Source organism: Bactrocera latifrons, unplaced genomic scaffold, assembly GCF_001853355.1.
Source record: "Bactrocera latifrons isolate USDA-ARS-PBARC rearing strain unplaced genomic scaffold, ASM185335v1 scaffold_137, whole genome shotgun sequence".
Classification (NCBI taxonomy): Eukaryota; Metazoa; Arthropoda; class Insecta; order Diptera; family Tephritidae; genus Bactrocera; species Bactrocera latifrons.
The window spans coordinates 107,776-127,050 of NW_017534819.1; the positions used below are offsets into that span (position 1 = coordinate 107,776).

At 36.2% G+C, this 19,275-nt stretch overlaps 4 protein-coding genes and 3 non-coding genes across 20 annotated transcripts in view; 1 reads left to right on the forward strand and 6 right to left on the reverse strand.

Annotated features, from left to right (window-relative positions):
- Positions 1-155: 155 nt before the first annotated feature.
- On the reverse strand, positions 156-4,052 carry LOC108965204 (RING finger protein B). Its single transcript, XM_018927436.1, has 4 exons — positions 3,549-4,052; positions 1,578-3,482; positions 1,342-1,481; positions 156-1,281 (listed from the first exon to the last, which is right to left on the reverse strand). The coding sequence occupies exons 1-4, from the start codon at positions 3,614-3,616 to the stop codon at positions 1,106-1,108; spliced, it is 2,289 nt and encodes a 762-aa protein (XP_018782981.1). The 5' UTR covers positions 3,617-4,052; the 3' UTR covers positions 156-1,105.
- A 384-nt stretch (positions 4,053-4,436) lies between these two features.
- Positions 4,437-4,508, reverse strand: Trnat-ugu. The gene has a single exon. It is a non-coding gene; the product is annotated as a tRNA-Thr (tRNA).
- Positions 4,509-5,831: 1,323 nt separating this feature from the next.
- Trnat-ugu lies at positions 5,832-5,903 on the reverse strand. Its single transcript has one exon. It is a non-coding gene; the product is annotated as a tRNA-Thr (tRNA).
- A 324-nt stretch (positions 5,904-6,227) lies between these two features.
- On the reverse strand, positions 6,228-6,299 carry Trnat-ugu. The gene has a single exon. It is a non-coding gene; the product is annotated as a tRNA-Thr (tRNA).
- Positions 6,300-8,234: 1,935 nt separating this feature from the next.
- LOC108965206 (DCN1-like protein 3) lies at positions 8,235-11,262 on the reverse strand. Its single transcript, XM_018927439.1, has 4 exons — positions 10,495-11,262; positions 10,120-10,254; positions 9,725-10,055; positions 8,235-9,653 (listed from the first exon to the last, which is right to left on the reverse strand). Exons 1-4 carry the CDS (start codon positions 10,589-10,591, stop codon positions 9,149-9,151), a joined length of 1,068 nt encoding a protein of 355 aa, XP_018782984.1. The 5' UTR covers positions 10,592-11,262; the 3' UTR covers positions 8,235-9,148.
- An 880-nt stretch (positions 11,263-12,142) lies between these two features.
- On the forward strand, positions 12,143-17,538 carry LOC108965227 (Usher syndrome type-1G protein homolog). Of its 14 annotated transcripts, none has more exons than XM_018927476.1 (7): positions 12,143-12,595; positions 12,847-13,290; positions 13,394-13,854; positions 15,723-15,866; positions 15,931-16,152; positions 16,221-17,243; positions 17,307-17,538. In XM_018927476.1, the coding sequence occupies exons 3-7, from the start codon at positions 13,832-13,834 to the stop codon at positions 17,470-17,472; spliced, it is 1,578 nt and encodes a 525-aa protein (XP_018783021.1). In that variant the 5' UTR covers positions 12,143-12,595; positions 12,847-13,290; positions 13,394-13,831; the 3' UTR covers positions 17,473-17,538. The 14 variants fall into 14 exon arrangements, with proteins under 14 accessions (XP_018783021.1, XP_018783025.1, XP_018783024.1 ...); XM_018927480.1 differs by having other exon boundaries at positions 12,847-13,076; XM_018927479.1 differs by having other exon boundaries at positions 12,143-12,577; positions 13,116-13,854.
- Positions 17,539-17,632: 94 nt separating this feature from the next.
- LOC108965226 (multidrug resistance protein homolog 49) overlaps positions 17,633-19,275 on the reverse strand; it is a gene marked incomplete in the record, with an annotated part of 31,399 nt that continues 29,756 nt past the window's right edge. The window contains 3 exon segments of the mRNA XM_018927474.1: positions 17,633-18,514; positions 18,579-18,741; positions 18,803-19,275. Of these exon segments, the coding sequence (XP_018783019.1) occupies positions 17,765-18,514; positions 18,579-18,741; positions 18,803-19,275 (1,386 nt within the window).

Here is a 19,275-nt window from a genome sequence, read left to right on the forward strand (position 1 = left end):
ATCATAATTTGAAGTGGTACTAGTAAGTTGAGTGTTTGATTTAGGACATATGGGACAAGAATGGTGTGTTACTGATGACAAATAATTCTCATTCTCGATATGGGAGATGATGACGATAACTCACAGCTGAGTGTGATTTTTACAATTTCAACACAACTTTATTATAATATAATCCTCTTATATGATTTATTGTATGTATCTACGTATTTCTCATATTATATTACTCTTACAATAAGTGCTCTACATGTACATTTGTTTTTGMTTTCTTTTAAGTAATATTTATTGCATTGTATGGTACTGTATTTGTATTGCATATACTGGACCCTTTGGGAATGTGTTTAATTAGTAATATTAATTACATAAAAACAAAAAACGTTGTACTTTAACAATTTCGAATAATCCGTATATACGTATGTATGTATGTACATTTATACATAAACGTTGCAGAAAAATTATGATTACAAGATACTGACTGACTACATTTTACATACTAACTATAATCTATATAGATATAGGATATTGGTTAGTGTTAGTACGTAGTATTTGACATCACAGCGAGTGCACCGCCATTCAATGGTAAGACTCGATATTTTATTTTGGACTGCGCTTATGGAATAGAGTTATCTTCCTCCTTAAACTCAAGAAATAATTAGTAAAAAAAAAAAGAACAGGAGCTTTACATTAAAGCTTTGAAAGCTTAACACGAAACTACAAGAAATGGTAAGATGAATTGGAATTGGTAAAACTTCACAAGACTTTTATCAAAAAAATAAAATCATTACATAAAAGGAACAACTCAACAAGTTTTTATACTTAAAACGCTATTTCACCAATTAATGAGAATTAGAAGAGGGAATATTTTTGGAGCATACATTTGGGGATTCTTGTATTCTGATCCGATGGGATTGTAATGCACTCCTTTACTTGCATGTTTGTTATTTATATATTCACAATTTACTGAATTTCCCAAGGCTACTTAAAATGCATGCAATTAAATTCACATAACATCATCAACGTGTTGTAGATTAGTGACTATAGTAAATAGATAGTGTTTTGAACACCATCACAAAACCATTTTTTCCAAATTGTATTATCCGCAAGACAATTACGCACGGAAGAAACGTACCACACGCACAATATATTGACGACAAATGGGGCATTCACTAAGCACTTTACCACAATTTGTGCAAGTGGCCATGTGCCCACATTCAAGTATAACACACTCGATTGGTGCGTCCATACATATCTTGCAAAGCTCATCGGTAGGTAATTTGTCGACAGCTGCGATTGAATTGAAGAAAATTAGTAACGGATCAGTATGTATTATAACAAAACTCTAACCTGGCGTCGACTTGAAGTTCTTCCATAGACGTTGAACACGATCAAGCAGTTCTTGCTTCTCGCAACAACCTTTGTAGTCCACTCGATTTAGCATCAAAATCTCTTTTAATTGTTTCACTGATAAAGCTTCGAGGTCATCACTAAACGAAAGTTCAAATTTTAAATATTCACATATTAATTTTTGTATTTAATACTAATTGTAATAATAATACGAACAGCATACAACATCAACTTACACACTTTCGAAGTCGTCCAGATTTATAAAACGCGCCGGTTGAGCGTTATAATCGTTCGCCTCTGAAGTGGGACCTGCATATACATGAATGCCCTCATTGTCGTCAAGTTGATATTCCCAGTGAGACATGCCAGCCCCTTCCCAAAAATTGGGTTGTTGTGCTTGCGTTTGCCGCTGCTCTGGCGATTGCGCTAAATTTCTACCACTCAATGACGATCCCATTGTTTCTGTATCTGAACACTCCATCGACTTACTGCGCTGTTCGAGGTAACTGAGAAAATCTTGAAGCTCTTTTTTAATTTCTGTTTCCGATAGCTGAGCATTTTCCAGATGACGACGCATCTTCTCTACTTGTTTACGCAACGTTGCCTTGTGCTTTCCACATTTTAGGCAGCTACCCGCACGTTTGGTAGCGGCAACTTTTTTATCTTCCTCAGTCTCAAGTGCATTATTACCCAACTCGGCATCGTGTTCATGCAGTGTCATATCCGCATTATGTGCAATATTATCGGTTGGTGAATCGTCCTCGCTAGTGTGCTGTTGACGTTGTCTATTAAGGTAGCTATCTGAACGGCGACGAGTTACTTTTTTTATGCGTTGTGGTACCGATGGTATAAGGGATTGTGCCTGGTCCTGTTGTAAAAATGGCAAAGCCACTTGTAAATCGTTTGGCATATTCGTTGCTATTGCATCATTATTAACGATATCACTGCTCGATGGAGTATCAGTGGTATTACATCCGAATAATGTAGATTGTTCGTCTACGGGATTTTCAGCGGTTTGCACCATGGTAGTTTCAAGGATTTGCCATTGCTCCATGTTGCTACTGTTAGTGTCAGTGGTTGCTTTACTCTCATCTGATATACCGCCAATTGCTCCCAGCTCTTCAAAGGACGATTGCGAAGACATCTCAGCACAATTTATATCAGCACTGGTCCTTGATTTGCTACCAACGTTTTCATCTGGTTCTGTATTTTTATGTGAATCCTTATTCGATGATAACTCCACTTCGTTATTWCGCGCCAATGAGAGACCGCTAAATGTGGCTAGTAGCTCGTCATCTGAGCATTCGCAATCAGAATTTTCTTCACCAGCTTCCTGACGAGTCAATCCAGCGCGTTGACTGTTTGAAGTTGAAGCAAGTGGATGCTCATCCGTCTCACCACGATCAATTGAGCTAATACTAATTTCAGGGCTTACAGAGGATTGACTACTACCTTTGGTAGTTACCGAAGAAGAGCTGCTACTCACCAATGTTGGTGATCTAACTGACGCATTTGTTGTAACTGTTGATAGCGGGATAGTGAGTAATGGTGATGATGTTGTTATTGTTGATTGTTCCGTTTGGGGGTTATTGTTAGATTGTTGTTGAAAACTAGCGTAAGTGGGTATTTCTCGAGTTGAAACTCTTGGCTGATCAAAAATGTGTGTCGTTGTACTGTCTGTTGAACTTCGTTCTGATCGCGTTCGACCACTCGTTTCACCGGATTCTTTCGGTGAACCTTTATTATCAAAGGAATTTAGAGAATCACTTATGTTTTCAGTAATACTTGTAAAAAAGTTTTGGCACGTCTGTTTCAAACTGTCAAATGAATTTGCTGATGCGTCGGTGTAGCTGCGAGCACTAGCATTATCCGAGGCACCAGCAGCTGCATCAATTTGYTGTACATGCGTCAGCACCAACCCTACCAACTCATCTTTTTCAACACAACCTGTTGTTGAAACATGTTTCGATTGCAGATAAAAAATCAGATCCTTCGGCTTTAGCTGTAACAAATCCGTGCGGAGAAGAGGACGCTTAGCGAAAATAATACATCGTCTGCACAACTGCACCCCCGAAGAAATATGTACACTATTGCTGTTCCGACGTTTGGCCGTCGATAAGCAATTACTGCAGTAAAATCGCCTTTGATAAGAACAATAAAAAATTATCTAACATTTAATTAAATTAAACAAAAAATAGTGCACTTACTTGCAATCCGCACATATTCGTTTACGGCGGAACACCGTAAATTGTACGTGACATGCTTCGCAGGGCATCACTGCTAAATATATATTTTATATTGAGACCCTTCTAAAGACTAAAATTTAACCAAATTCAGTTATTTTTTTCTCAATCAGTAGAAACCATTTATAATTTTGAAATTGTTCAATTGCGAAATTGAAATGTTGCAAACGAATTCTGGACTTTCGCATTAGTCGTAAACCGTGAATCACTCCAATAATATGTGGCTGCGTCTGACACTGAAATCATTTTCAAGGTCTTATACATTAATTATATTCAGCTTGCTGTAATCTTGCCGACGATCATTAAGATATATTATTTTCGAAAAAGAATCAATCGTATTTGCTAACATAAGCCAAAATCCTGAGTATATTTTCGCGTTTTACGTTGATTTACTTCAGCTGCAAAAGTTTTCTTTGATTGTGTTGTTGATTGTTAATGAAATAATCGATAGAACTACTACGAGTAAAAATGACAAATGTCAAAGAAGTCGTGGAGACATGCCTTCTCTAAAAAATTGGCAAAATTTGTGGCAATAGTTGGAATATCAAAGATGTTGCCAGTATTTAAATACTAAATAAATAAATAAATTAGCTATTTCATGTGAACACAAATATCAAAACACAACAATTTTTTATGAAAAACAACAAATGGTAGAATACATAAATTGTATTTTTTAAAAACCGTTCAATAACATGCTTTATCATTATTTATAATTATGATTTAAATAAATACATACAAATATTTATTTATTTATTTTATTGCAAATCAATAATATTAATATAATGACGCTAATTTAAATATATTTAAGCTATATATGCAAAAATAGTTGTAATGAAATAAATATTTATTAATTGCCTCCTGTGAGGATTGAACTCACGACCCCTGGTTTACAAGACCAGTGCTCTGCCACTGAGCTAAAGAGGCAGACGTTCGGCGCTAAGCCAAATTGCTCATTTAAATCGAACAATAYAAATGGCWTTAGAAACCACAAATAATTCTTCTGCAATTACGAATAAATTAGGACAAGATACTACGAAAGATTTGTGTAATTTGTGTAATTTGTGTCTCACCATACCAAAAGTTTTCACCATTCTATGAAGAAGCGGAGTTAATTTATTTTTTCTTGAAAAGACAAATTAAGAATATACAGCATACTTGCGAGAAATAAGAGCTAAAAAATGCTGACTAAATAAGATCTTGACAAAAAGTACAAAACTGCTATTAGAAATTATATCACTACTATGAGTAGAAAATAGTAAGACCTTGTTCATAATTTGAAAGTTCTTAATTTATTTTTCAAAATATAGTCAGTCCCCTCAAAGAAATCCCCTAGTCCCTAATACATTTATGCCAATGTGTTTTCAATCCTCGAAACAGCTGTCTAAGTCAATTTACGGAATAGCCTTCAATGCTCATAGCGATTAACGTTTATTGCCTGTAAAAAGATTTCCCCCGGGGCCGTCTCTTAAGCTTACTGAATAACCAGAAGTTAAACGGAGCTAAATCAGGCGATTATAATGGTTGTGGCATGATGTTGGTTGCAAATTTGAAGAAAAATCGATGCCRTATGCGACGGAGCATTATCGTGGTGCGAAAACCAAGAGTTGTCGGTGCACAATTCCGGCCTCTTTTTACGAATAACCTTGATTTTTGATGTGGGTTTTTCGGCTTCGGCTCAGCTTTGCCACGATATTCGGGAGATTGTAATAATACGTTTCATGATATCTTGGTAGTTCAAAAGSATGTTTCACAGAGGTTAACGCGACGCTATTTTTCGAAAAAATATGGTGATTTCAGAACCAGTAAGATCTCTGACTCTGTTAATTCTCGATTTTCAAGCACCAATTCCTTTATTTTATTGACGTGTTGAACATCAATTGATGTTTATGGCCGTCATAGACGTGGTTCTAAGTCAASTTGCTTGCGACAAACAATTATCACCGAAGAGCTTTTCCAACATTCTGAACGTTTCGGCATCAGAAATTTGATTCCACACACAAAATTCAATTGAACTTATTTTTTGGATAATTCCGCTCATCATAGAAATCGCCGAATGCATTTTATGGACTTCCGAAGAGCAAGCGTATAATAAACACTACTGATTATTTTGATGTGACATATGGTAAAGATGTCATTGACAGTCATAATCAATATAATCTGGAAAAAAGATGAATTTGTTGTTTTGTCAAATAAAGAACAGAAAATATTATGTTAAAAAAACATAATGGAAAATATGTAATGCTTATTTGCCTCCTGTGAGGATTGAACTCACGACCCCTGGTTTACAAGACCAGTGCTCTGCCACTGAGCTAAAGAGGCATATAAAAATTAAAAGCCAATGTGCTCTCATAATACAGTGTGACCTTTAGAACAATGTTACCATGTGGATAAATTCTTTACTCAAGTGCAATTAAATAGAGTTCCAATTTATACTTTCAATAGAATTTCATGCAATATATGTTAATTTTGCGATCACAAATTATATTAACACGATTTGAATAGTAAATGTGRAATAAACAAGAATAGTTGGTTAACAAAAATTAATATTTCTATTTTCCATAGATTTTTTAATAAATTCTAATAATGTTGCTTCGAAAAGTTATTTAAGTATTTTTGAGTTTGTATAAAAATATTGGCAATTGCTGCCTCCTGTGAGGATTGAACTCACGACCCCTGGTTTACAAGACCAGTGCTCTGCCACTGAGCTAAAGAGGCCACTATTTAAAAATTGTCAAAGTTCTCATATATCGGCATAGTACAAAGTTTAACCCCTTCAAGACTTCATATCATCAGAGAATATGAGAAGTGGCTTTTCAAATTTCATACTCATAGATTAATATCATGACTAACACTTATTTCAGATTCCCACTTTCATTATAAATCAAACTATTGTGTTCAGATCGTCTATGTCCATACATATGCGTGTATGTATGTATAAGTATATACTTTATTGTTATGTTGCATCGTTTCGTTCACATTCTCTTATTTGTATATAAGTTGTTTCGAGTTGCACTTGTTGTATTTACTTTTGGAAGTATCTATAGTGTAAATTAGCTAAATTAATAAATTCAAATGGAGTGACTAAGCACGCAATCGTAATTCAGTTTTGATAATTTCCGTTTTTAATTAACATTTCTAAAAGTATTAGAAAACACTGGTTTCTCATACGAAATGCTTCCCAAACTACATTTTTTACATTAACCTACAATTTTAATTGCTATTTTTATATTTAAGTCACAGATTGTTTGATACAAAGCAAAAAGTGTAGTCATGTCGACATATGTATGTACATACATACAGGCACATGTATGTAAGTATGTTCATAAGCCTGTATATTAAAATAAGGTAAATATTTGGACAAAATCATTGACAGCTACATACAATTTATGTTCCTAGAAAATTTTATTTTATTTTATGAGCACTAAGTATTCTTCAATGGTTAAGTCTATGTAAAAAATATATACATAATTACCTATAATAAGTAATTATTATGTATGTACAACAAAGTACATAAAGTTAAATGAAGCTTACATATATATGTATGTTTCAAAGAATTATTTAATTTTTACGAATTTTATAAAATGTCTCCATCGGAGCTTAGTTTAAATATTTTGCTTTAAAGATAGAACAGAATTATTTGAGGATGTAAAAGGTTACATTTAATTTTAGTATATTTTTTATTGCAGAAATATAATTACTATGTGAGTTTTAAGTCAAAGTCAGCGCGTAAATACATAGAACTTATGCATATGTACATATATTAGAGGATTCGTTATTCCAACAATTATTTTTCAATTTAAATTTAATTTAAACTAAATCATATTTCTTTTCCCGTGTGATTTTTGTGATCTTTTGCAATACATTTTTTATATCCTAAGCAAATAGGCCTTCAACTTTGAAAAAGTGATATTTTAATACATAAAAAATTCCACTCTACAAAAAAGAAATTACTGATTTTTTTTCATAAAAATATTCCTTTAAAAGTAATACGAATTTAAAGTTCTGTATTCAAATGGTACAACATGGCGTATGAGTGACACATATTTTATTAATCACTTGCATGAATGTTCAAGACATTTCACGAATATCTTTAACAGCGTGCCTTTTAAAGGTATGGTTTAAATTGAAAATGAAAAGCCTTTCTACGTTGGATCTTTAAATTTAGCGTAGAACTTGAAACACCAGTGAGCATTTGCAACAAAAAGAAAAGCAATCAACTAGAGAAATAACGAACACCCTAATGCATAAGTACGTATGTATGTATGTATAAGTATTTATAATATTTAATCTTGAAGTATTTCCTAAATATTTTATAATTATTATTTTTACGTAGAAATAAATTTAGTTTCATACATACATATGTACAACTGTRACAATTTTTCTTTTACACTAGGCATCGAAGCGTCATCTCAATGTTGAATTTAAAATAAAAATATTAAGAAAATTAAATTAAAGTAAAGAAAAATTAGTTAATTATAAATTTTAAAAGAAGAATATTAACTCCAGCAAATACAGAGATATATTAATATGTATTTGGTTAAACGTAAGGCTTCAATGAATGTGTTAATTTTCGGTAACAAAACTAAAATTCTGAAATTCAATTATCTTTATGCAACCTAAAACTGTACAGTATCAGAAAGCGACAGTAAATTGACCATAAAAAATATTATTTGGGCATTTTTATTCATAAATAAGGATGCGATACATCAATGAATGGTATGTATTGTCTTATCATAATTATGGAACTAGGTATGTACATATGTATATGTGGTGCATAGAATCGTGTTAATGGAGAAACAAATGTATCGTGCAACTAATAATTTAATTTTACAGTTTCATCAAACAAATATACAGCGTGCATTTCAAATAATGTATGTATGTATAATTGTAGGCACAAATAATTATTAATTTGGCAACATTATGTTAATACACACACRGTCAATAAAGGTTGAACGGAAGGACACCAGGTAATATCTTTCGTGAGGCACGTAATTTTTATTACTACCGCTACCTTACTAAAAACCTTTGTATACACATGCATATATATATGTACATATATGTAACTCCCTCTTAACCCTAATCTGAATATAAATTTAATATTCGCAACGGTTGGGAATGTGCCACACTTAATCAAAAGGCGTTTGAAAATCAAGTAAACTTACACATAGGCATAGTACTTGATTAGGCAACAAAACGTTTTAAAGATAAAATGCTTAACCTAACGCACCATTTTGCTCACTGGAAAAGCGTTATTCGTTTCGATTCAAGTCTAATGTGAATGAACATTAAATTTAATTAGCACAAAGCAAATAAGTCATTTATTTATTATATTATACTAATAATATTAATTGTAAAAAGGAGATCTTCGAATGAGCAGTGCGTTTCGCAACACAAACGCAAATGCAAATATCGTCTTCGAAATGCTTTGCGACCAATTATTTCCTTTTTTCTAGCCTTCTGAGTTTTTGTAGAATTTTGTTGATAATAAAAAAAAAATAATTATAATAAAACTAGAACTTTTAAAATTCCTCGCGACATATCGTTCTACGAACAACTGTTTAATACTATAAGATATCATCGTTAGCGCTGCGAACACCCGTTGTTCCCATTGAAGCCGCCTTCCCTAGTTGTGATTGGTGAGCCTGACGACTAAAATCGTCATTGTTGTTGTCATCGTCAACGTAACCAGCCGCGACACATGCCTCTATTTGTGTGTCCTCTGCAGATTCACCGACAACCCCCTTACTCGCACAATAACTGCCATCAGCTGCGTCTTCACTTTCGCTAATTTCCGTGAGCGTTGTCAGCCTTGAACGTTCGTAATCGACAAAATCATCAAATAAGCTCGGCCATGCTTCTGTATCGTCATAATTGTTGATATCACATTGTTCGGAGAAATTTAAGAACATATTCCATGTGTCTTTTGGAATACCACGTATGCTGGGGTGCTGCTCGAGGAAATGTATCCAATTACCGAGCAGTTCTGGCGTATGCACCGTGAATACCAATTTCCATAAACTGATGGCCATATCCAACGAGAGAATGCGCTGATCAGGCTCCAAACCAAAACTGAGAAAACAGACATATAAATATATATAATATAATAATATTCACATTGACATTTGTTTTTAGCAATTTACCGAAATGTGAAGCGATAGAGTTGTTTGAACATTTCTGTATCCACTTTGAGCATTTCAATCGTTTGCTCCAGTCTTATTCGTACTGTTTCGATAGTATCTGCGCACATTTTGTGTAAACCTTCAATGAACTCCGATTTGGTAAATCGACACATTTGTGATGCATCTAGGCACCAGGCCAACACCAGTATGGCGAATTCATCAGGCTGGTATTTGAGGTCGTGACAGAGACGTTCAATACCCTCAGTGAGTATCATATCCTCTTCGGGATCTTTATATTCTTCAAAAAGCTGATTAAGCGTATTATCCGACACTTCAAGCGTTTCCTTTACGGCTAAAAGAAGAAGTTAAAAAAAAATTTAAATATTCTGCATTCAACATAGTTTTACTCATGGTACCTGTTGTTATKATATCACTCATGGTGGTGGCATTTCCATTAAGTAGAACCAAAGATTTCTTAAAACTACTTCGCTTAGTATCACAATTGTTTGCGTTCTTGAGTGGACTTCTGGGCGAGAGCAATTCATCCGTTTCTAAAAAATTTAAAACATATTAATTTTGATTTGTTTGTGTGGAAATTCATTGGGCTTAATTAAAAATTGAAATTTTGCAATATTTTTTTAGAAAAATTATTTGTTAATTTTTGAGTAGAGCATGTTTGTATCAATCAATTTTAACAATCAATGGAACATAACTTTCTCAGATAAGTATGTTTAATTAAAGTGTGATAGTAATAACAAATTGGTTTAATGAATTACATAGTATTTATTTACCTTCTATATGCGGTTTTTGGCAGGTGGGCGCTGTGGCCAAGGTCGGTGAACCCGAATTATCGGACGATGTCTGGAAGCAATGTAGGCAATTACCCATCGCAGTATTACGATAGCTAATTGTAAAATATGTGATAAATAAATTACTAATTGCTTGCTTGACGGCTGCCCGATAAATTGCGACGGCCTACCGAAACAAAAGTTCTTGTATTTAAAAGCGCTAGTATGTGCAAACAAATCATTTAACAATTTTASAATAGTTAAATATCCGATTTGTGCATCAGTGGCAGTAAAGATGAGCGACAAGGCAGTTTCTGATTTTTGATGGTTGTTTTTTAAAGTACATATGCATTGATAAACTATTTACTAATCTAGCAAGATCACTTAGCTGGGCTGACTCATTACAGATTCTTCTGAAACCCTGGTAACACAATAGTCAGGCCTTGGAGACACCCAGCCTTGGTAAGCCGTTGCCAAATATGCGACACAAGGGTCGCGTATAGCAGACAATCTGTCTCAATGTCTTCWCACCAGTTTCGTTTGCTTTTTATTTTACACACCATTCGATTTCCATAACTTGGTGGTGACAGAGCACATATTGCGAAAAGTCAGTAATGATGTTGTTAATTTGCTTCTTAAACTGATATTGCTGTTGTTAGTGGTTATTATTGGTGCTGGTTGATACTCCTCCCCAATAGTAGAAAACAACAGCATCAGTGAAAATACTTATTTATATACTTATTTATCAGTGTATTTCTTTGCAGTTTTCCACTTCAGTTTTTGACATGACCCCACTGGGGCATAGTGTTGCATTTAGCAAAAGTAACATATGAGAACTGTAGCAGAGAACGTAGTGGTGTATAAATATGTAAAAATCGCCGGTCAGCAATTTTTGTTCAACGTTTTGGTAAAAGTTACTAGATACCAACAGCTAGCATGGTTGTATAGATTTTGAGCCAACTTAATTTACTTTCTTCTAAATAGAAAACATAATTTTGAAAATATAACAATAGACWAAATTTGACAATTGAAAAGACTTATTTTAGCAACTCAGCGTTAACCTTTAGCTGCCGCTGTCAAAATAGTAAAGTGGGTTATTTTGACTTTCAGAGCAATTTTTATTTGTTCGGCTCCTTTTCTTTTGTTTTTGCGCTTAATTTGTTTGAGTAGCTTTGTGAAAATAAACGAAATTTCTACTTTTTAAATAAAATTATTTTGGCATGTATGATGTATTTTTGTCTTTCTTATTGATTCCTGCCAGAGATCGTATATAATTTACGTTCTATGTTGATTTCGACTTTCAGTGCTGCCAATGTTAACGTTGGTTGTATTTTTTAGCGACAACCGGAACCGATTTTGTAAGATTGTTTGAAAGAGCACAGACACCTACCAACTAGAGACAAAAACGTTTGGAAGCAGAGAATATAGAATTATAATTACACGTTCTCTGGCAAAATTGCTTTACATACACCAGTATATGTGTGTCCATAGTCGTCGACTCGCGAAGAGACAGAAAAACTCTTATTACCATGGCGAGCTCGGCTCCAACTCTGCAAGCCAAGTTAACTAAGCGTACTCACAATAGACAACGGTTTATATTGACCAAATCGCTTTCAACGAACTAAAGAACCCGCAGTCTTTGTGTGCCACTCATTCCGCCAACAACATCGTTAGACAAGTGATCGCGCTAAAAGTTACTACAACCAGCTGATAGAAGCGGTGGAAAGAAAACTTGCTTGAGACACGTTAAGAAAAAGTTGCAGTTGCGTGTGTACACGTCGCTTCTCGCCGATAGTGTTGTGTTCATTGTTGTTTTTTTCGTTTGTACGAATACAAATTCCTATGTAATATGTGTGTATATACACAAAGATATTCATTGCTTTTTTTGAGATAAAAATTTTGTGAATATTAATTTTTTGTGATTAGAATTGGTGGTAATTGCAGGAACTTTTTCGGCATCAAATGTACTTATGTCTGTGTAAATGTCTGTGTGTATAATTTTCATTCAAAAAATTTGCATTCGTTGATTTTGCCTCTGCTAGTTTTTGTTGACGGTGCGGTAAAGTCACTAAAAATTAATGAAATTGTATGTTCAACTAAGAGTGTACGGTGAATTTGTTGTTAGTTTTTATGTATGTATGTATGTATGTATGTATGTATGTATACTTACCAACCAAGTTATTACATTCGTCAACTCTTTGTAAACAGTTGAGTGAACTCCAAATTAAAGTTCCGTTATAGCGCAACACGTCTCATTCAATTCATGTGTCCATACATACATATGTATATACATACATAGCAATGTTACAATGCGATATACCATATATGTATCTACATATGTATGTATGCTTGCAGATGGGATCTATGCAGATAGCCATATTTACGTATGCATATTTAACTGATTTGTAATATAAACTTTAATACATGTACAGTGAAATTCCTCATAACAGGACACCCACCGCTCGGAGTGTTTTTGTCCGGATATGAGAGCTGTTCATATCCTTAGAGTCAGAAACAGAAACTGAGAACTATATTTCTACTGAACTAATAAATGTGATCCAGTGTCAGGCCTGGGTGAATGAGTGGTAATTATTGTGCTGTGATCATTTTTCGTATTTTTAAAGAATAGGCTGTCGCGAAACTCCACAAATTAATAAGAAATACCGGGAACTGGAAACTGTGCAAAATTTTCTTGAAACACTTTATGAAATCTTGAATCACTTGAATGAAAAGTTAACAAAATAGTGTCCGTGTCGGGTCATTGGAACGTATTCATGTCCGGCTATAGGAATTGGCTTTGTAAGAAAATGTGAATGAAAACGTTGTGGTTATGAAATTTGTCCGTTGAAAAAATTTACTGTATATACATACATATGTATGCATTTTGTACTTTTTGGTTTAGGACTCCTTTGCGGATTAAGGAGCACAAATCGAAAAAGTGCTTCCCAAGCTTTATGGACTCTTGGTGGAAACTGTCAAATATTTAAGTATCGTATATGTACATATGCTTCTAAAACCAAAACGGGTTTCAAGAAGCTCATCCCGCCGCCTGCTAAAATATACATATATATGTATGTATGTAMATAGGGTATATGTTAGTCAAAACATTGGCATTATATTACAACCTCAAACCGAAGCAAGACTAAAGAAATAAAAGTGCGTTGAATGCACATGCATACATGCATATGTGAATATAATTTTGCCCAAAGACTGTTTATGAGTGACATACATAGTATATATTATATATGTATTTATGTATGTATATGAAACGTGATCATTCTGGAGTTTTTCGCTTACGACCAGTGAATTGAACGTTGAAAAAAGGAAATAAAAATTAAGCATGTCTTCCGACCGATTTCACAAGTGAGTATCTAAATATTTCTTTTAAATACAATCGCACACTTCTTAGCATACCAACAACATTCAAGATAAAAATTCAACAAGTTTGCAATTGTCATCTTCCTTAATTGTTATCAATCAAGCATACATACTTATGTATGTCTATATGTATGYATGTATATTCCTGCATGCATAAGATACAAAGCAAGCTAACTTTTTGGTTTTCGCGCTTTCGATATTCGATGCTTGCTAATCAGCCGTTTCTGATGTATAATTTTTGTTATTCCATCTGATCAAATTTGACTCGGACTAGCCTATTTGAATTGCGCGTATAAACCACAAACAAATTTTTTTAATATTTTGGTACAATCTGTTTCTTTGTTCGTTCGACCTCCATATGGTCTATTAGTGTTTTTGACAGCTGTTTGTTAACGACGTGAAAGGTTTGTCTGGTATTTTTCAAGAACAAAAAATTAACGACCAGTTTGCCTGAAATTTTGTGGTATTTAATGGAATCACGGGTACAGGTTACTATTTTGGATATGAAGCGTCCAAATGTGAGACCTGATTGTTTTGCTAAAACCACGTCGAGCAGTGGAAGCAAAAGATATGCTCGGGAAAGTAACTGAAGATCCTGCAACCATCATATGCATCATTACTGAATTAAAGTTGCCGAAACCGTCCAACAATTTAGCGAATGGCGCTTTAAAAAYGAGCCGAAACAAAAAAAAAATCTCTGCAGGTATTGAAGGTCACTTCTGCCGAAGCCTATACGTAGGTTGCTTTTCATATTTCGGCATGTCTTTTATTTTCGGAAGCACTATTTGCAACCCTGACATGCATTTTAGCTTATCAACTGCCTCGTCAGGTGTCGAAAAACTTTGACCCCTAATTTTACTTTTCCGAAAGGGAATAAAAAAAAGTCATTCGGTTTCAAGCCTGGACTACACGGAGGCATCAAATCGATGTTTGGAGTGCTCAAAAATACAGTTGTTGCAGTGCTGTACAGTGATACGTCTTCAGCGGTTACTTTTTCGGATTTCKTGAAATATAACTGGCAATCAAATGGTGGTATACYACTCAGAATTTACTGTTCTTCGGTGTTCCAGTGGTATGGTTGCTCTATGTCCAGTTTATCCAGAAAACAGTCAAGCATTTGCTTGGAAGTGCTTCGTGCACGAACAACGAATTCGTCTCATTTTGAAACCCCATACAGTCGACAGCTGTTTACTTTCAGGCTCCTATAGGTAAATAAATCCACGATTCATCGCTTGTCCCGATGTCATAGACGAGTTTCGAAGCACCGCTATCGTATTTTGTTAACATTTCTTTCAACCAATTGCCAAGAGGCTTTTTTTGAGTTACGATCTCGACTGAATTTACTAAACCATCGATAAGCACTAGTTCTTCATGGAGTTTCATCCTCAAAAATTGAATTWGGTTCACCTATGAGCGCGGAAATGTTCGCGATTTAATTCCATTTTTTGGTCGAGAAGAATATTTTAAGATACTATAAATAACACATATAGCATACATATTAAAAATGCGAAACTTTACAATAAAATTGTAAGTAAGATTGCATCCTTAGTGTGTTGGGTGCATGTATTGGCTTAGAAGCATTTGTATTGGCATTTTGAAGGCGATAATTCAAGATTCGTATGAAATAGGGTGAAATGTAGATACTTTTGGTCGTACGAGTCAAATTTGATCAGTTGGAAGATRTTCTACGTTCGACTTGACAATTTTTCATCCATTATTTCCGTTTAGGATATATTCTGGGTCCTCTTTTTAATAACATCGTCATTTAGTACTCGTTAGAATTATATTGGAAGCAAGTAGACTGAAATTAAGGGCGCTAGTTTTTACTGATGTTTGGTATTTTTTATTTGCAGAGCTGCAAAAGATGGCTTACTTGACGTTCTAAAAGAAGCTACACGTAAGGATGCCAATGCTAAGGACGATGATTCTATGACACCGGTGCTATGGGCGTCCTTTGAGGGACGTTTGGATGCGTTACGTTTGCTTTGTGGGAGAGGGTAATTAATTGCTTTCTTATTTATACGATTATATATTAATTTATGAGACTTTCGCGCTTCTCAGAGGTGACCCTGACAAATGTGACCAGTTTGGCAATACGGCGCTGCATTTAGCCTCCGCTAAGGGACATCTGCATTGTGTGGACTTCCTGGTGAAATTCGGCGTCAATATCTATGCGCTTGATATCGATCGTCATAGTGCTAAGGACTTAGCGGCCATCAACAATCGCGATGACATTCTACGGTATTTGGATAGCGCTACAGCCAATTTCGAGACCAACGACAAGTAAGCCTCTACAAATATGTGATATAATTCTAAAAGCATTTAAATATTGGGGTTTTTTTTTTTAACAGGAAAAAGGCCAAAGCTATGCGTGAGCTGGCGGAAAAGAATTGTGAGAAACGCATGCGCGAATATATGAAACGTCAACAAAAACTGGAAATGGACCAGATTGAAACGGGTGGCAAATCAATGACCGTCGCGAATAACAGCAATAAGTCAAATATGTTGTCAACACTGAAACAGAAGATYTGGTCCAGTCAAGGAAATCTACATAAACCAACGCGAGACTCAGCGCCACWTGCTGCGCCCTGTCCCAGTATTAGTAGCGGTAGCACGGCCACAAAATTTAGTGAGCTCGTATCGCCAGGCAGTGGTAGYGGCGGTAGTGTTGGTTCAATTGCGAGTCGCGTCGGTACGGTGCAGAAGAAGCTGCGCAGCCATCCACACTCGAGTCATTCAAATAAAGTTGAAGAGACTGGCTTCAAGATTGGTGGCATTGAACCGGATGGTAAACGCACAGTAACGTCGCTTATAGGTGTACAACGCGACTCGGAAGTGCTGTATGTGGGCACGTTCAGCTCAAATGAAGAGAGCAGCAAGCGAGGTAAAATCAGCGATGTTTTCGAAGTAGACGAACCGAGCAGTGATCGTGAACGTGAAACCGCCAAGCTAGGTTATGGCACACTTTCACGTTCCTTTTCACAACCTGATATACTTGGGGATACATTAACCTCCACCGGGCGTCTGAGTGAAGAATTCGCAATGCAACGCCCGGCTGGCCTATTCGATCGGCCGATGTTAGGTAGTATAGCTTTTCGGCGTTCGGTGACTGCGGCCCTGAGTCAATTGCAGCCAGATGACTATATGCCACACGACATGGAAACCGGCAACACGAGTACCAGCACAGCAACAGGGCGKCATAGTGGCGCCACAACTGTGACGAAAACACGTAGCAGCAAACAGCGATCATTCCTCAATATATCTGATTCCGATTCTGAGGGTGCGGATGGCTATAGTGATGATGAGCAGGACAATGCRTGCAATCCAATAGCACGTTTTCTCACCGCCTGGGGCTTGGAGGAGTATTTGCCTGTGTGAGTATTTTCAAGTCGAAAGTGAGCTTACTTGATCTAAGTAACAATGGTTTACCATCTTAGTTTTCAGAAACAACAAATTGATCTGGACACGTTGATACTTTTAACCGAGGCGGATCTAAAATCCTTAGGGCTACCTTTAGGGCCTTTCCGCAAACTTACGTGCGCTATACAAGAACGTAAAAATGCGCTTGCTAATCCCGGGGCGATGACGGACAGTAGGCTTTGAAGCAAAACGAGTACACTGTATGCGTAGTATCAAAATATTGGTTTCATCAGTACTTAACCAGCATCATCAATGCACGCATTTGAGAATTTAACAACAACAATTTTAAGTGCATCGCAGTTTAAGCCTCGTTGTATTTACAGCAAAATACCAATTTAAGAAATTTAGTTTTAATTCTATGTATTTATATATTTTACACATAAAATAACAATAAAGTTAATGCTACATTAATATCGAATTGACTTTATGTAGATATCAGGTTACTACCAACAATAATTCTAAGGGGAACCATTGGTTAAGCCACTTGCTGCATCATATACAGCTCTGCGTATATGCCATTYAATGCCATTAATTCTTCGTGGYTGCCTTTCTCCACAACCACACCTTTTTTCAGCACACAGATTAGGTCCGCATCCCTCACTGTGGTCAGACGATGCGCAATGGTAAGGCAAGTACGACCACTGCGTGCCGCATCAAGGGCTTCTTGCACCACCTTCTCACTCTCCATATCCAATGCAGACGTAGCCTCATCCAATATCAATATCTTTGGATTACGTACCATAGCGCGTGCTATGGCAATGCGTTGCTTCTGACCCCCGGACAGTTGAGCGCCTTTGCTGCCCAAACGTGTGTTGTAGCCTTGCGGTAAGGAGGTGATGAACTGATGTATGTTCGATTTCTTGGCTGCTTCAATAATTTCAGCCATCGGAATATCTGTGCGGAAATTGTTGCCGTACGCGATATTTTCAGCAATGGTTCGGTCAAATAGAACGGGCTCTTGCGAAACTAGACCCATGCCGGAACGTAAGCTATCGAATGAGAATTCCGTTGTTGGTACTCCACTCAAATTGACTTTACCCCGAACAGGATCATAATAACGTAACAGCAGCTGTACACATGTGGATTTGCCCGAACCTGAAGGTCCAACCAARGCYACTGTAGTGCCGCCTTTGATGGTCAAATTAAGGTTCTGCAGTATAGTTATGCCTTTGCGATTCGGGTAATTGAAATCGACGTTTTCGTAAGTAATGTCGCCTCCAGATTTCTAAAATTTTGAATTGAATGGTTAARAATGTTCAGTACTAGACCATATTGGTTTGAAGACTTACCATAGTTGTGTTGTATGGCTTATCTGCGGGACTGTACACAGCGGGTGTACGTTGAAACAGTTTTAGTAAGCGTCCTGCTGACAGCACGGCAGCGCTAACATTGGGCGCATATGACAGAGCCTGTCCTAACATCCATGAGCCGAAAATTAGAGCCTCGGAGACTCTAAASAAGYGCATATTATTATTTATGGCAAAGAATCATTGAAATATTTTCCTCCACTCACTTTATAATATTCGCATACGGTATTTCATCATTGGCTACTAGAATACCACCATAGTACAAAGAAATGCCATAGGCTAAGAACGGTGCCGTTTGCCCCATACCGTAGACCACACCGCRGAAACGCACCTTCTTGCGACACGCCTTATCGGCTTTGTCTATTTGCTCGCAATAGCGCTCAAGCACATGGCGTTCCTGGCCCAGACTGGTTACAGTGCGTATGTTAGCTATTGCCTCCACCGCAACACGCGACGCATCTTCAATTGCTAGCCGCTCTACATTCGTACTCGCCTCCATAAATCGTGCTTCGAAAAGTATGCACGCACACACGAGCGGCACRGTAAGCAGAGTGACCAGTGTCAAATTCCAGGAGTATGTAAACGATAGAATTACGCCGATGGTTAGAGTAGAGATTGCTTGCACAATGATGCCRATGCGCGAACCCGTTGCACCCTGCACGTTCGAACAATCGCCAGC